Source organism: Heliconius melpomene, chromosome 1, assembly GCF_056956725.1.
Source record: "Heliconius melpomene rosina isolate 202511_hmr_F chromosome 1, ASM5695672v1, whole genome shotgun sequence".
NCBI classification, from domain to species: Eukaryota; Metazoa; Arthropoda; class Insecta; order Lepidoptera; family Nymphalidae; genus Heliconius; species Heliconius melpomene.
Genome location: NC_140389.1, coordinates 5598159 through 5611862, shown reverse-complemented (window position 1 = coordinate 5611862; position 13704 = coordinate 5598159). Strand labels below are relative to the sequence as shown.

Sequence of the window (13704 nt, the reverse complement as noted above, 5' to 3'; positions counted from 1 at the left end):
CCTTCATCATAACTGGCCATTGTTTCTTTTACAACAAAGTAATATATAATTTATTATTATTGTAGGGTTAAAATTAAGCACAATTTTTACGATTTTATCCTTGATTTAAATTGTTAGTCATAAAAATGCTGTAAATTTGACTAATCTTCAATCATAGTATTTTAAAAGTGGCAACTAATACTTTTATCTCATATATTAAGGATGAGGAACCTTAGAGCATTGCCTGAAAGTAGCGACTTAAGTAGCAAATTTAGCAATTGAAATTAGTTAACATTTTTAAACATAATATAGGGAAAAAATAAAATAAGCAATAAGATTCGATAAAAATTTATTTCATACGAGTTTTATTTTATTATATAAACGACTTAAGACTAGTTCGAATTATAATAACTTATTGATTGTAGACTGTTTGTGTAGTAGAGTCATACTATTTTGCATGAAAAATCCATTTTTATGTATATTCATGTACATGTCTTTGGCATATAAATATAGTTATATATGTAAAAGGACGGAAGCTCCCCTTATAGAAAATAGACGGCTGAAAAAAGTACCTTTTAAATATAATAAAAACTTCTTTACAAACTTGGATTACAACCAACATTTCATAGATTTCCTCCAAGTAACTTGTACTATCAAATCAAGCCAGAAATTTATAATTATTTCAATATGTTCAGAATCTTTACTGTCAAACGTATATGATATGATATAAAATTATTAAAAAATACAACGAAATTGCTATAAGATGGCACCTTGATAATATATTAAGAAAATATTTGTGTCACGGCCCGCTTTTTCTTTTGAGTTTCGTAATTATTATGAAAGAAACACCCATACCATCGATAGACCTCTAAGACGTTACGCAAGTGTGACGAAAACAAACACGATTCTACATTTAAATCGACATGCGCTTGCGCATTCCAATATATAGCTAATAAATATATACATATATACTTATTATGTTTAAATAATATAAAATATATATTATTCTTTTATAGTATGCCTAATGTTAACAATACTTGGAACTTCTGAGTTCCCACATAATTAAATATAAATTAATGAATGCTAATTACACATAAATGCACAATGTAATAAAATCATGATAAATAATTATACTTTTTATAACAAGAAATAAAAAGGAAGATAATTATCTTAAAATATGACGTATAATTACATAAATAATATAAGATATCACATAATAATGATAGAAATGTTTAATAAAATATCAAATAAATGATAAAATTGTTAATAAATTATAATTTTAAATAATAAATAATAAGCAGGTTCTATAATAAAGTACTCATCCATCACAACAGAAATGTCAAAGTTGAAAAATAACAAAGTTTTCAACATTCGTTAAGGTTGCATAAATGGTACTAAATTAGAGACACATAGCTAAGCGAGTCGAGGTCGAATTTTTCTCATAACTAACAATACTATCTTCTACATACGACTCTACATACCTTCCTACTACTACTCAAACTTAAAATTATTATTACATTATTTTACTATAATAAAATAATAGTAAAATAATATATAATAATTCTAAAAAGAAATAAATACGAAATATTATCAGAGCATTGCACTTTTTGTGAAGTTTTTCTAACAATTAACAAAAACTTCAATAAGCACTTGATATAATAAAATCTTATATTCTCCTATTATTGTTGTTTAGCGTATATTAGAACCGGCGTCGTAAAAAACCTACACATTGATGTCATTGTTAACTCTACAAGTATGTAGAGTCGAGATGTCCATGGCGGTATCTACCATTAGCTGCCATTCTTAGTCTTGCGTAATCATCAATGTATTACAAATATTACTATACACTCGTGGTGGGGCATCGAGGTCGTACAATTGACTTACTCAGGTAATGATTCATAGAGTTAAGAAGGAAATTAAACTCACGAGGCGTCAAATTAAAGAACTCTGACCTGGGTGTATCTTTAAAAATTAATAGTAATTGTACGTGTACTTTGAACTAAATTCGAGAGTTTTACGTTAGTTTTCTTTATATAAATACGAACGTGTGAACGTTATTATGCCATCTTTTTTTATTAAATCTTATCAATAAAATATCTTATCTTAAAATATAATAAAATTTAAATATATTCTCTGAAAATTAAAAAAAATTGTCGAATATATATATGAAATAAAACAGAATATGAATAACATACTATATAAACTCTACATTTTACCAATTACCGTAAAATTGACACGAGAAATGGTAACAATATTCAGGTAGTACTGGACTTACCCAAAGGAAATAAAAATTCATTTTCCTTACTTAAGGAAATGAACTTTATTCAACAGCTTAAAGTATGAAAAGTTATCGAAAGTCGCCTTAAGCGATCGATTCGGCAGAAATATCGGCTCACATACCAACCTACGAGTATACACTAACTTAAACGCGTATACGTATTTATGTGCAATACAAAATCGGTGGTAAAATTTGGCTAAAAGTAAAGCACCAAGTTAAAATATTGTGATACAGTCCATTCTTGATAAAATAAAATAACTATAAAGACGCCAGGAATGCTAATAATACATACATAAGTTTTTCCTATAAAGTAATTATGCGGCGTCTTATTACCTCCATAGTGTGTGACGTCATTTTCAATACATAAAATAATTAACATCTAACAAAAGCCATTAAAATGCTGCTTTAAAATACGAAGTAAATAAAAAAATATAATTTATATGGCTCACGTTTTGGGCTTAACAATATATAAAGAGATTCTCACCTAAATTATTGAACCGTGGAATCGACCACTCACAATACCATACGAACTATTCAAACATTGTGAAATCAGGCAACACTAGTTCACGTTACCTTTAGTTTAAATTAGCACTCGGTCTCTCCCTCCTTTCTCTCTGTGATGTAATGCTCTACTTCCTGTAATGATTTGAAGAGTTTCCAAGCAAGTATGACTCCTGTTATCTCCACAATAGATATAAGTAGCGATGCACCAGCAACAGATGAGCTTATAATCTTAGTGTAAACAGCTGCCACTTTAGCACACCCCAAACGTTCATTGGCCTCCTTATCAGTGAATTCACAAGTAGCTCGGTAATAGCTGTCCAAACAACATGTCAAAGGCAAATCATTTCTCCAGCTTCTATAATCACGAGCGTCATTAGCACCACAGCATCTCAATTTCCTTTCAATCCTTCCAAATGCTTTGAAGACGTCAGGGTTAGACTGTGAGTTGTAATATCCATCATAAACTGTATCCTTGATGAACTTGTCAGTATGTTCGCCATCAACGAAAACAAAGATCAAAGTAGCCGCAATAGCTTGTCCCAAGACAATCAAAATCATGAAAATCCCGTACATTCCCAACAGTCCTCTGCTTTCCTTGTTCGTGCCGCACCATCCACAGAAGGCGACGATCATAACGAACAGTCCCAATAGTATGAAGAGCCATGGCACCACTTGCGGCCAATACACTCTGTAGTCCAACAAATAATGGTTGCTATTTCTAAGTGAAACAAACTCAGATAATTGCACGAAGAACCATATTCCAGTGGCGGCGGTGACGAGACCAAACACCGCGTAAATAACATTCACTACGTAAAGCACTCCCTTGAATAAATCTTCTTTCGCCATCTTTATGCGTTCAACGTGTTCGAAGGTTGGCAGTGTAATGAGAAGCGTTGCAACTTCGCGAAGCCTTTTATAAACTCGTGCGCAGCTTGTCGCGGTCTTTTAGGTAACATTTAGATGTCACGATACGATAACGACATTTGTTCAGTGAGTGAGAGTGACTAAGATTTGATTAAGATTTCCTGTCCGTTCTAATGTATTTTGAATAGAATCATAATGTAAATTGACTTACTTTTACAGCAAATAGATCATACTGCTTGACTAATGGCTTGCGTAAACAATGAATACATATAACCAGGCGTGTTTGTTTAACATTTTCGTATTATATTTAAATGTAATTCCAATACACTATCTTATATATAGTTGTATTTTAAAATCATGTTGATAATAACTTACTACATTGTTAGTACAATAATAAATATAGTAGATATTTTTTTACACAATATTTGATAGTTATAATTATAATTTAAGTACTTTAGTTTAGTCTTCATTCCAAATATATAAATGTGAATATATAAATTATTAAATGTTAGAAATTGAAAAACAAAATAAATGTATTATAACGAAAATATTAACTCTGTTTTCACAAATTGCACTACAGACTTGATTACTATATTAATTTTTTATTGAAATAAATACCTACCTCTTAAACTTTAACCATATCGCATCGTATCCGTCCCCCACAATATAAAAGTCACCGTATAATATAAAACTACTATACGTGATTTAACTAACATGTTACCGGTTATCGATGACATAGTTTGTTCTACACTTTGCTGATGACATCAAGTTACGCAAAGTTATTCTGCTTTCCGCCTTCATTTTTACTTTCATTCAATTTGGTCCAATTAGACCGAAAATTGCCACTAATGTTTATTACTAATGGAGTCATAATCACCTGTCTAATTATTTTTGCTACAATTATATAAATGGTTGTCATTTACTAAATTGCGATGTAAGTAAATATTATATAACTTATTTTGCTTATTTCGCACATATTCTGCACTTTTTGAGATGACAAAATTATTATGGCATATCACATTTTACTTCGTTATTTATTTAGAAAAATAGAAAAATCTGTAAACGTTTTCATCAAATTTCGTCTAAGTTGAAAATGATTAAATTGAAAAAAATATTATATAGAAATTTTTGAATTTGAATCCCATTGTCAATATATTAATCATATAAATAATTCATATCAATTAGTTGAAACTTTTGTGGTTTTTTGTTGAAAAGTCTCTTTCTTGTAAACAAATTGTATACTACTTATACTTAATCTTTTACGTGACGATACCTTACCTTACAAATCGTCGTTGTTTTCTAGAATTTCACTTAAGAAGTCTTTAAAAGACAAGCATGATCATATTTGGTCCTATCAGAGCATATTATTCTAATTAATTTATTTACAGTAATATAAAACAAAATATATGCATAATATGTATAAAATTTTAAAATGTAGATTTGCAAATAATTGTAATAGGACGTGATAAAATCACGTATAGATAGACAAGGCCAATATGCACACGTAATATATTTTCCAACTCTATAATAATAATTTAAAAATCCATATTTCTATTAAACCACAATAATTACTGCTATTATTTAACTGATTGATGCTATATTTAGTCGTTAAAATATAATTAAAGATGTTGTAATCTTGCTATGAACTGTTCGAATCAATTAAATTAATTACCATACAATTAACTACCTTAAGTTGTACAAAAAAAAGCTGAAAAAAAAATAAAACCATTTTTTTTACAAAAATATTTATTTTAAAGCTTATAATAGCCTTCGAAAATGCAAAAAATATGTACACGTAAGACATTTTGGTTGCAAAAAGGTACAGTCTGTTCTCATATAACAAACAAACACACAGTGCACTTATAAATAAATATTTACAATATAATCCTTAATCAAAACTATATTAGCTATTTTGTGAGAAAAAGTTAACAAACATATTTTAATTTCATATTATTTTATATGCTAATAGAAAAATAAGAAATAATATTAACTATTAAACTTTAAAATTAAAACATACATGCATTATTCTCACAAAGTAATCAAAATTATGTTACTTTTGTAACATTCCACTATGTGACAAACATACTGTATATCTTTTATGAGTTTTATAAATATTTTTGTATGAATACATAGACATATAGTTAAACAAGATATTATAACAAACATTTGTACTAATAAATAATACTTATATATAATTTATTCATAATCATTATCAAATGAACCCTACTCGTAAACCTAAACTGTATAACGTAGCAAATTAGTGTAACTTAAGAAAACATTAAAAATAACTTAGAATAACAAAATACACCATTCTCTCTCAGTCATATAAGCTAACTTTGGGTTAGAAAGGGACGAAAGATAATAAGCTACGCTCTACTTACGTATCGATAACTTATCAAATACATCATAGAAGTTACTGCTAAGTTTCCAGTACGTAAATAACTTCATAAATTTCAATTTTTGCGTGAAATTTACAAAAAAATATACGTCTATAAAGTAAAACTTATAAAATAATACAGTTTTAAAGAACAACACATACATAAACGTCCATGTAGAGTCAGTATACCCAAAACAAAACAAAAAAAAAACATTCACGCAATAACATTATTTAAAAAACCCCCTTTTATAATTATTTATACGTGCAAGGGGTAATGTTAGATGTGTATCATTTAACCCCTTGTAATGTGAGTCACGTAGTGGCAGTGGTACATCCTGTTGCCATTTCTAATGCTGGCCTTTGATTGAGTCTTTGTTCGGTATGAAGAAACTTTAATACTTTTGCTGGGAATTTTGAACTTTATTTTATCATTGACTGGAGAATACTACATAATATATATAATATAAAAAATCTCGAATTCAGACGGAAAGTGGAGAACGTAACGTCTCTCTCTCTGTCTATTTTGCTATACGAGAAAAGCGTGAAACTGTTTTTTCAAAACATATTTTTTTCACTTAATACTTAAAAAGACTAGCTACCTTACTTAAAAACTATTTAAATTAAGCTTTATAATATACTTATTGAAAATCCAGTCACAAAACTTTCAACGTTTCTAAGAAAACTTCTAAATCTTGCCACTTTCAATTAATTTCTACGAAATTTTATTATATATAAATTATAGGTTAATAAGTTAATATATATGTGGTCAGTTTAATCATGAGCGAAGGTATTACTCACCCAATGGAGGACTGAGATGTGAGTCACTTGTAATTATTTATTTCATTCGTTCAATTTATTAATTTATAATCACCTTTGTGCGGTTAAGTTACGAGATATTAATATGTTGCTGGAAACCTTAAAGAGTCATCGAATCTTGGTTAAAGAAATGATTTTTAATTTTTATGATTTTTAGGTTTTATCGACAATTTTCTTTAAGGCCATTCGTGGCGCGTTCGATTTAAAGCGTGACAGGTTGAGGGTTCGATTCCCACTCGAGGAAATTAATTATTTAATATATTGCATATTTAAACTATCAGATCTTATTTACTCCTTTCTCTACATGTATATTTTTTGTTCTCAGCTCTTTGTCTAACCTCATTGAGGACACGCCCTTCTTCTAAAATAAATGCTTTATTATTGGGACTTTAGCCCACGTGGTCTAAAATTAAATATATAAGGTATGTTTACGTTATTTACCTTAATACTAACTTAATAAAATTTTTTGGACGGATTATTTATTTTCCACCAGGTGCTCTATCTATATAAACTATATAAGCTTACTGTGATAAAAAAATTGTAATACTGTGCACATGTCGTACATGCTTTCACATATATACTTTATATTATTATAAAGTATAATTTTATTAGATTTAAATGTTGAGCCATTTATGGCCTGTTTTCGGCTTCAAAATCGTTGGCGTCAATGCAAATAAACATATTCTATACACAAATATTGATTATTATGTAATAAATATTATAAATATAATATTCTAAAGTTTTCCGAACAAAGTCTCAATCAAGTGGGTGATATGTCGTAAGCTACGTAGAGTTCTAAACACACGTTTACAATTTACACTTGCGTGTAAATTTCTACAATAAATATGATATTTATCTAGTATCGCTAAGTTGAAGTTAAATTTCTTTCTCTACGGAGAATGAAAGAACTCCATATCCTTAACCTACTTTGAAAAAAGGAGATTCGTGTTTGTGATAAAAGCACTATTATAAACATAGAATATTGGTTGTTTGTTTACAAAAATAATGTTTCATCATAAATATATGAGCGTAGTGTTCGCATCAAAAGTAAATATTGGCCTTTTCTATAGTAAGTGGGTCATGGGTTCAACAACACAGCGGAGGCTACGACAGGTTTTACGTTATACAACCGTCTATACCGCGCATTGACACACTCATTCTACAACTAATATTTAAAAAAAACCATATAATTTATAAATAATTTAAATTAAATCTAAAATTCAATGGACTCTGTCATTGAGCGATCACGCAATGAACCGCACCTCGTAAGGTGACCTTAGTCAAACACAAAAACACTTACGTCATCTACAATAGTACCTTCTTGCTCTCGGATTCGTTTTGGGGTGGTGGGCGACTTCTCTTCTCTAACGCTTTGGACAACATCACGGCGTATGCAATCGCAATCAAGCCAATTATCGCCGTAAATATCGCCGCACTAGATAAAACAATGATTGCAATACGTGCATACTGCGCAGCAACTGTAGAACACCCGTGTCTCTCATTAGCTAGTTTGTTTGTAAACTCACAGTCGATCGCGTAAGGCTCCAACCATCCATGGTAGTACACGTCGCAGCAGGAAACAGGAAATTCCGATTTCCAATTTTTATAATCACGAGGACTGTCCGCTCCGCAGCAGTGCAGCTTCCGCTCGATAACTCCAAAAGATTCCGCAACTTCCGTATCAGCTTTCGCTTGGAAATACACGTCCCATACCGTGTCTTTGACGAAGTCGTCAGTCGATTTGCTATTGGCGAAAACTAGAGCCACTATGCCCGCCGCTATCAGGCACACGATCACTACGGATAGCACTATTACGTACGCGGTCAGAAGCGATCGACTTTTCCTTTTAGCACTTGCGAAACCACAGGAAGTTACACCGATAACGAATAACGCGACGATGAAGAACATCCAAGGAACAGCTTGGGGCCAGTACACCGTGTAGTCCAGGAGGTAGTGGTTGCTGTTCCTCAGGCTGGTGAACTGGTACACTTGGGTGAAGAACCATATCGAGGCTGATGCTATGGCGAGTCCAAATATAAATTGGATTGCATTTAAAATGTGTAAAGCGACACGATAAACTCCGCCGGCCATTTTGCGTTTTGCGCGTGCGTCGTCTCTAGCGTTTGTGAATTGAATGGCGTGTGCAGGGCGCGCTGTGTTTATAAAAGTTAACTTCCTAGCTGATTCATGAGGATCACTGACGCGATTCGGTTCATATCATCTTGTTATTGTCCTTGCCGTGACGAAATATTACCAGCATCGGGATAATAGCCTTGGCTAGTACTAGAGCATGGATGACAAAGCCATGTATAGGGAAATAGTACGCACTAGTCCATTCATTAATACTTCTTAATAAGTTCATAATGTTTTTACTATTTTCTAATTAATGTTTTTGGTAATTACTTTTGTACTGTTTTGGATACAGAAAACTTCGATATCGTTGTTACGTAATTGCTATAATATATATCTATGTATTTGTATATAAGCAACCACCATCTTATGTAATCCTTGTGGAAAATAGATAAAACAAGTGAAATCCATTACTTTCAAGGTATTCGTAGTAATATTTTCTTACAGTTTAATTATTTCTATTCTTAAACAAACCATTAATACTAAACTAAAACCACTAGGTACTAAAATTTACTAGCAAACACTATAAATCAAAAACACGTAAAATTCTGTATCTTTACTTGTTTTTGTCTTATTCACGAAAATCCTAGATTATATATATCACTAGATATATCACTAAATTTGATACAGATTTTTTTTAATCACATATATCAAATTTAATCTTAAATTCAAAATAGGTATTTTACAAAAAAAGAAAAATTTGAAAAAATATATTAAAATTAATTCAAAATTCATTATCCTTGGTCAAAGACAAAAGTGCAATTGAATAGTAAAAATTGCATAGTAAAAGTTGCAAAGATTTAAAATTTTAGTAACGTTATTCAAAATTATGACTCCTTTGTAAACAAATACTGCAATTCATTATTATTGTTTATACACCTTTATTTGACTGTCATAGCTTATGCAATTTTAAACATAAATTATGTAGGGTTCCATATAATTATTTATAAGATTTGAAGACGTCGTAGTGCAGTAAAACAATATCGATATTAAACCCCTATCATAATAAAAGGTGCGAATCTAGAAATCAAATTTGTATTTAACTTTTTTTTTACTTTTTAGATGTTTTTCTCTTCATTTAAATTGACTCTACATCAGTAAAAAAATATAAAAATATAAAGATTATTTTTTAGCTTTATCTCTTTCTTCGCTAAATATCACACATAGCAAGGAAGGCAGAGTGAACTTGGGAACCTAGTGTTAAGACACTCCGGTCCAATTGAGATAATTCCATTATAAACGTTTTCGATGGAATTCTGGAAAGAAGGAATTTCGCATTCAGTGGCGTAGTAGTGACGATTGGTTTCCAGAGCAAGGAAATGAAAATATTAAATATTTCGTTTCTTAGAGCGGGAATCGTAGGAATTTGGAAAAACAGCTTCACGATTAACTTAATGGACATTATTTTTAGGGAAAACAAAAATAAATTTCAATATAAATAACGTCCGCTTTGAAAATCCAATCCACAACCACGCCATACAGTCATGGCTTATGAAATATTAAAATATATACTATGAATATTACTTAGCCTATTGTTCAAAAAGACTAATATCAAAGTCTTTATCAAAAAAAATTATGCCAAATTTTTAACGGGAAAATTTAGGGTTTACCCCCTTATGTGTAACGTCAATGGATATACCTACATACTTCAGTGGTCGTAGAAGAGGAAAATAAATATGACAATAAACAATAGACATGTCACATATCATTCAGGTATTCTAGAGGTAAACATATTATTAATTTTATTCAGGGAAATTAGAATTTACTAACATAATAAATTTTATATTCTTCGTAGCAGAGCGAGAAAATTAAATTATTAGATATTTCATTTTCTCTAGTGGAAATCGAACCCACAATCCATCGCATTTATAATCACACAGGCCACGACGGGCTTGCTAATATTTTTACTTTATATTTTATTATACTTTTTTTAGAGTCCCGTCTCTCAAAATGATATACGGAACCCTTATAGAATAACTTTGTTAACAGTCAGTCAAGATGGTAACATCTTTAAAATCACTGTCATTAGAAGTCCATATTTGGTCTTAACGCTTCATCACACGTGTTAAATATACGACAAAATGTTAAAAAAATATTTAATATAATCATCAGATGATCTCATACAGAATAGACATACATTGAAAACACATTTGAAAACTATTTAGATTATTTTGTCATTATTGTATATCTTATTTCTAGCATTAATACCAGTGATGGCGCAGTGGCACAAATTGTGACTGAAAGTTAACTGGTTGTGGGTTCGATCCCCACTCGAAGAAATGAAATATTTATTTAAATTTATATTCCTCTCTGGCAAGACAAGGGACGAGGGAATGTGTTCCGCATTTAAGACGCAACGCCTCGAACGCAGTGTCTTGACACTAATTTCTCGTTAAAAACCTGTGTCTCTACGCACAAGCTAAAAATATATATATTTAGTTAGAACATATATATCCAGAAACTGACCCTCTTTTGCAAGAGGCTATATAATCTACTTACCTTAAAACTTCCTTACTATGACATAATATTTTGTTTACTACAAATTACTACTAAATATTCCACTACAATATTCATTCATAACTCGTTTTAATAAAAAAAATCATATCAAAATACACCTTATTTCCTTAATATTAAGTCTAAAATCATTTACTAGTAAAATTTCGCCGTACTACTATGAATCACTATATATATAGTCATATATTTCCGTATAATTTAAGATAGATCTTTATATATGATTCATTTAATAAGTATCTAGTTGAATGATCTGTCAATGTAGAATTACAAATTTCCGTCATAGCTCAGCGGTAGAGCGTTTACCAGTAAGGGTGACGCTTGCGAGTTCGAACTCGTAAGAATTAATTATTTTCATTTCTTCGCTCAGGTAACAAGAGAGCACGGCGTTGAGTTACGCCACTCAATTCGCATTATCTCGAAAATTAGGAAGTAATGGCTATTATACGCGGGAAACAAGCGTGAAACGTGCTAATATTTTTTTAAGCCGAATTTTGTACTATAAACAGACAGAGCCTAGGTAAAGAAACATTTGGTTCCCCACCTTCCGCCTCAATTCGAGACATTACACGAAACTCAACGCCGCGCTTTGTCATGCCTCAGAACAGAAATCCAACCTGAACTACCATTGAGTTGAACTCCTTTCGTAAATAACAGTAAATAGTTATAAACACAAAGGACATCGGAACCTTGTTAGTAAGTGGATGATCGTCGTTCAATCAATTTCAAGGCTATCTACATTACAACTGTTACTTGCGAGTCGATTTTCATTTAGCTCTCGATGTATTTATTCCTATAGTTATATAGTTATTCTCAATTGATTTTGTTTCCGGATTTAGAATTGTTTTTTGTTTTTCAACATTTTATTTTTAACTTTAAAAGTGGGTACTAATAAAATTGTAAAGTAGTAGATTTGAGTTTGATTGATCAGTAAATATTTTAAATTAATTCTTAGGTATTTTTTTTTAATTTAATATAATTTTGGGTCATTTTTATTTTATTTATTTTTTAAATTCAAAATCAGTTATTTTTGAAAACTTAGTGCTATTAACTTAACATTTAAAAATGTAATTATCTGAAACTCGCGAGAATTTTATTATTTCCTGCTCTGGTGGACAATAGCGCCACGTTAAGTTCCGCCAATATCTCGGAAAACAATCGGAAAGTAGAGCACGGAGTGTTTCAACACTAAATAGGTTAAGAATATCTAGACAATCCACAGGCAGCTTGCAATTCTAACTTCCTTTCTTAATCAGTACCTATATATACAAATCCATATCAATCCTTTATATCAATTGAATAGCATTGTTAGACCATATAGAAGACAATTGTATGACACGACAAGAATGTATTAGACCTTAGTTGTGAATGGTTCCTATATCCATACAACCAAAAGGGAATACCCTTTTGGTTGTATGAATCATACATGTTTTTAAAAAAATGTGTTTTTTTGCTCATTTATGCAAACCTTGTAGAATATAGGAAGATTGGTAATATAGGAAGATGTAATTGCATGTAAAATAATAAATATACATTTATTTATTCTAATTTTGCTTTGTTTCCAATGTTTTTTTTTTGGGAATCGAATAAAAACTATAATTATTTAAAATACTGTGTCAGTTAAAATTTATCTAACATCGCACGTTCTAAGTGCCCGAGGTAACGTCGACCGCAGGTTCAGTGCTTTACATGAAAATAATTAACGTAATGTAACCTACCGAAAGCCTTCTTTGATCCACAAAACATCCAATACAAAAAAAACTATTGAAACCAATAGTTCCTGAGATTTAAGCGCGTTAAACCATACAAACTAAACAAGCTCTTTCGCTTCATAATATTAATATGGATACTAAGTCAGTGAGAATGTATCTAATAGAACATGGTTATTCAAATATATACATCGGCAATGTACCCTCGATGATCATGAATTCGATATCCATTCGGGGAAATTATTATATTTCAATTATTTTCCATAAGTTGAGTTCCATAACTCAGCGGCGGTGCGTAGAGAATATAGTGTCTCAACACTAAGTTCTCTCTATCTATCCTGCAATATGCGAGATGCAGCATGAAATTTTAAAAAAAACGTTTATAAGCGTACTTGGCTTAGTTTCTCACAATATTATCTATATACCGAAAATTCACAGTTTTTAAACAATTAAAATACAAAAATTTTCAACAAAAAATATATTTTTCAAATTTAAACGAGACCTAGGTAGTTTTTTATTACGAGTATATTAAACTA

At 30.5% G+C, this 13704-nt stretch overlaps 3 protein-coding genes across 3 annotated transcripts in view; 1 reads left to right on the top strand and 2 right to left on the bottom strand.

Moving 5' to 3' along the window:
• Positions 1–311: 311 nt before the first annotated feature.
• LOC146541084 (CD151 antigen-like) lies at positions 312–3662 on the bottom strand. The gene has a single exon (XM_085194759.1). It carries the CDS (start codon positions 3605–3607, stop codon positions 2843–2845), a length of 765 nt encoding a protein of 254 aa, XP_085050885.1. The 5' UTR covers positions 3608–3662; the 3' UTR covers positions 312–2842.
• A 720-nt stretch (positions 3663–4382) lies between these two features.
• The window catches only part of LOC146541078 (putative serine protease K12H4.7), a 34702-nt gene continuing 25380 nt past the window's right edge, over positions 4383–13704 (top strand). The window contains exon 1 of the mRNA XM_085194748.1: positions 4383–4559. The gene's annotated coding sequence lies outside the window, so the exon portion shown is untranslated. The remainder of the gene's footprint in view (positions 4560–13704) is intronic.
• On the bottom strand, positions 5359–9075 carry LOC146541083 (tetraspanin-3-like). The gene has a single exon (XM_085185436.1). It carries the CDS (start codon positions 8907–8909, stop codon positions 8124–8126), a length of 786 nt encoding a protein of 261 aa, XP_085041562.1. The 5' UTR covers positions 8910–9075; the 3' UTR covers positions 5359–8123.

What these genes read in the sequence shown, in the direction of transcription:
- LOC146541084 (XM_085194759.1), bottom strand. Translation starts at nt 3,607, where the DNA reads ATGGCGAAAGAAGATTTATTCAAGGGAGTGCTTTACGTAGTGAATGTT.
- LOC146541083 (XM_085185436.1), bottom strand. Translation starts at nt 8,909, where the DNA reads ATGGCCGGCGGAGTTTATCGTGTCGCTTTACACATTTTAAATGCAATC.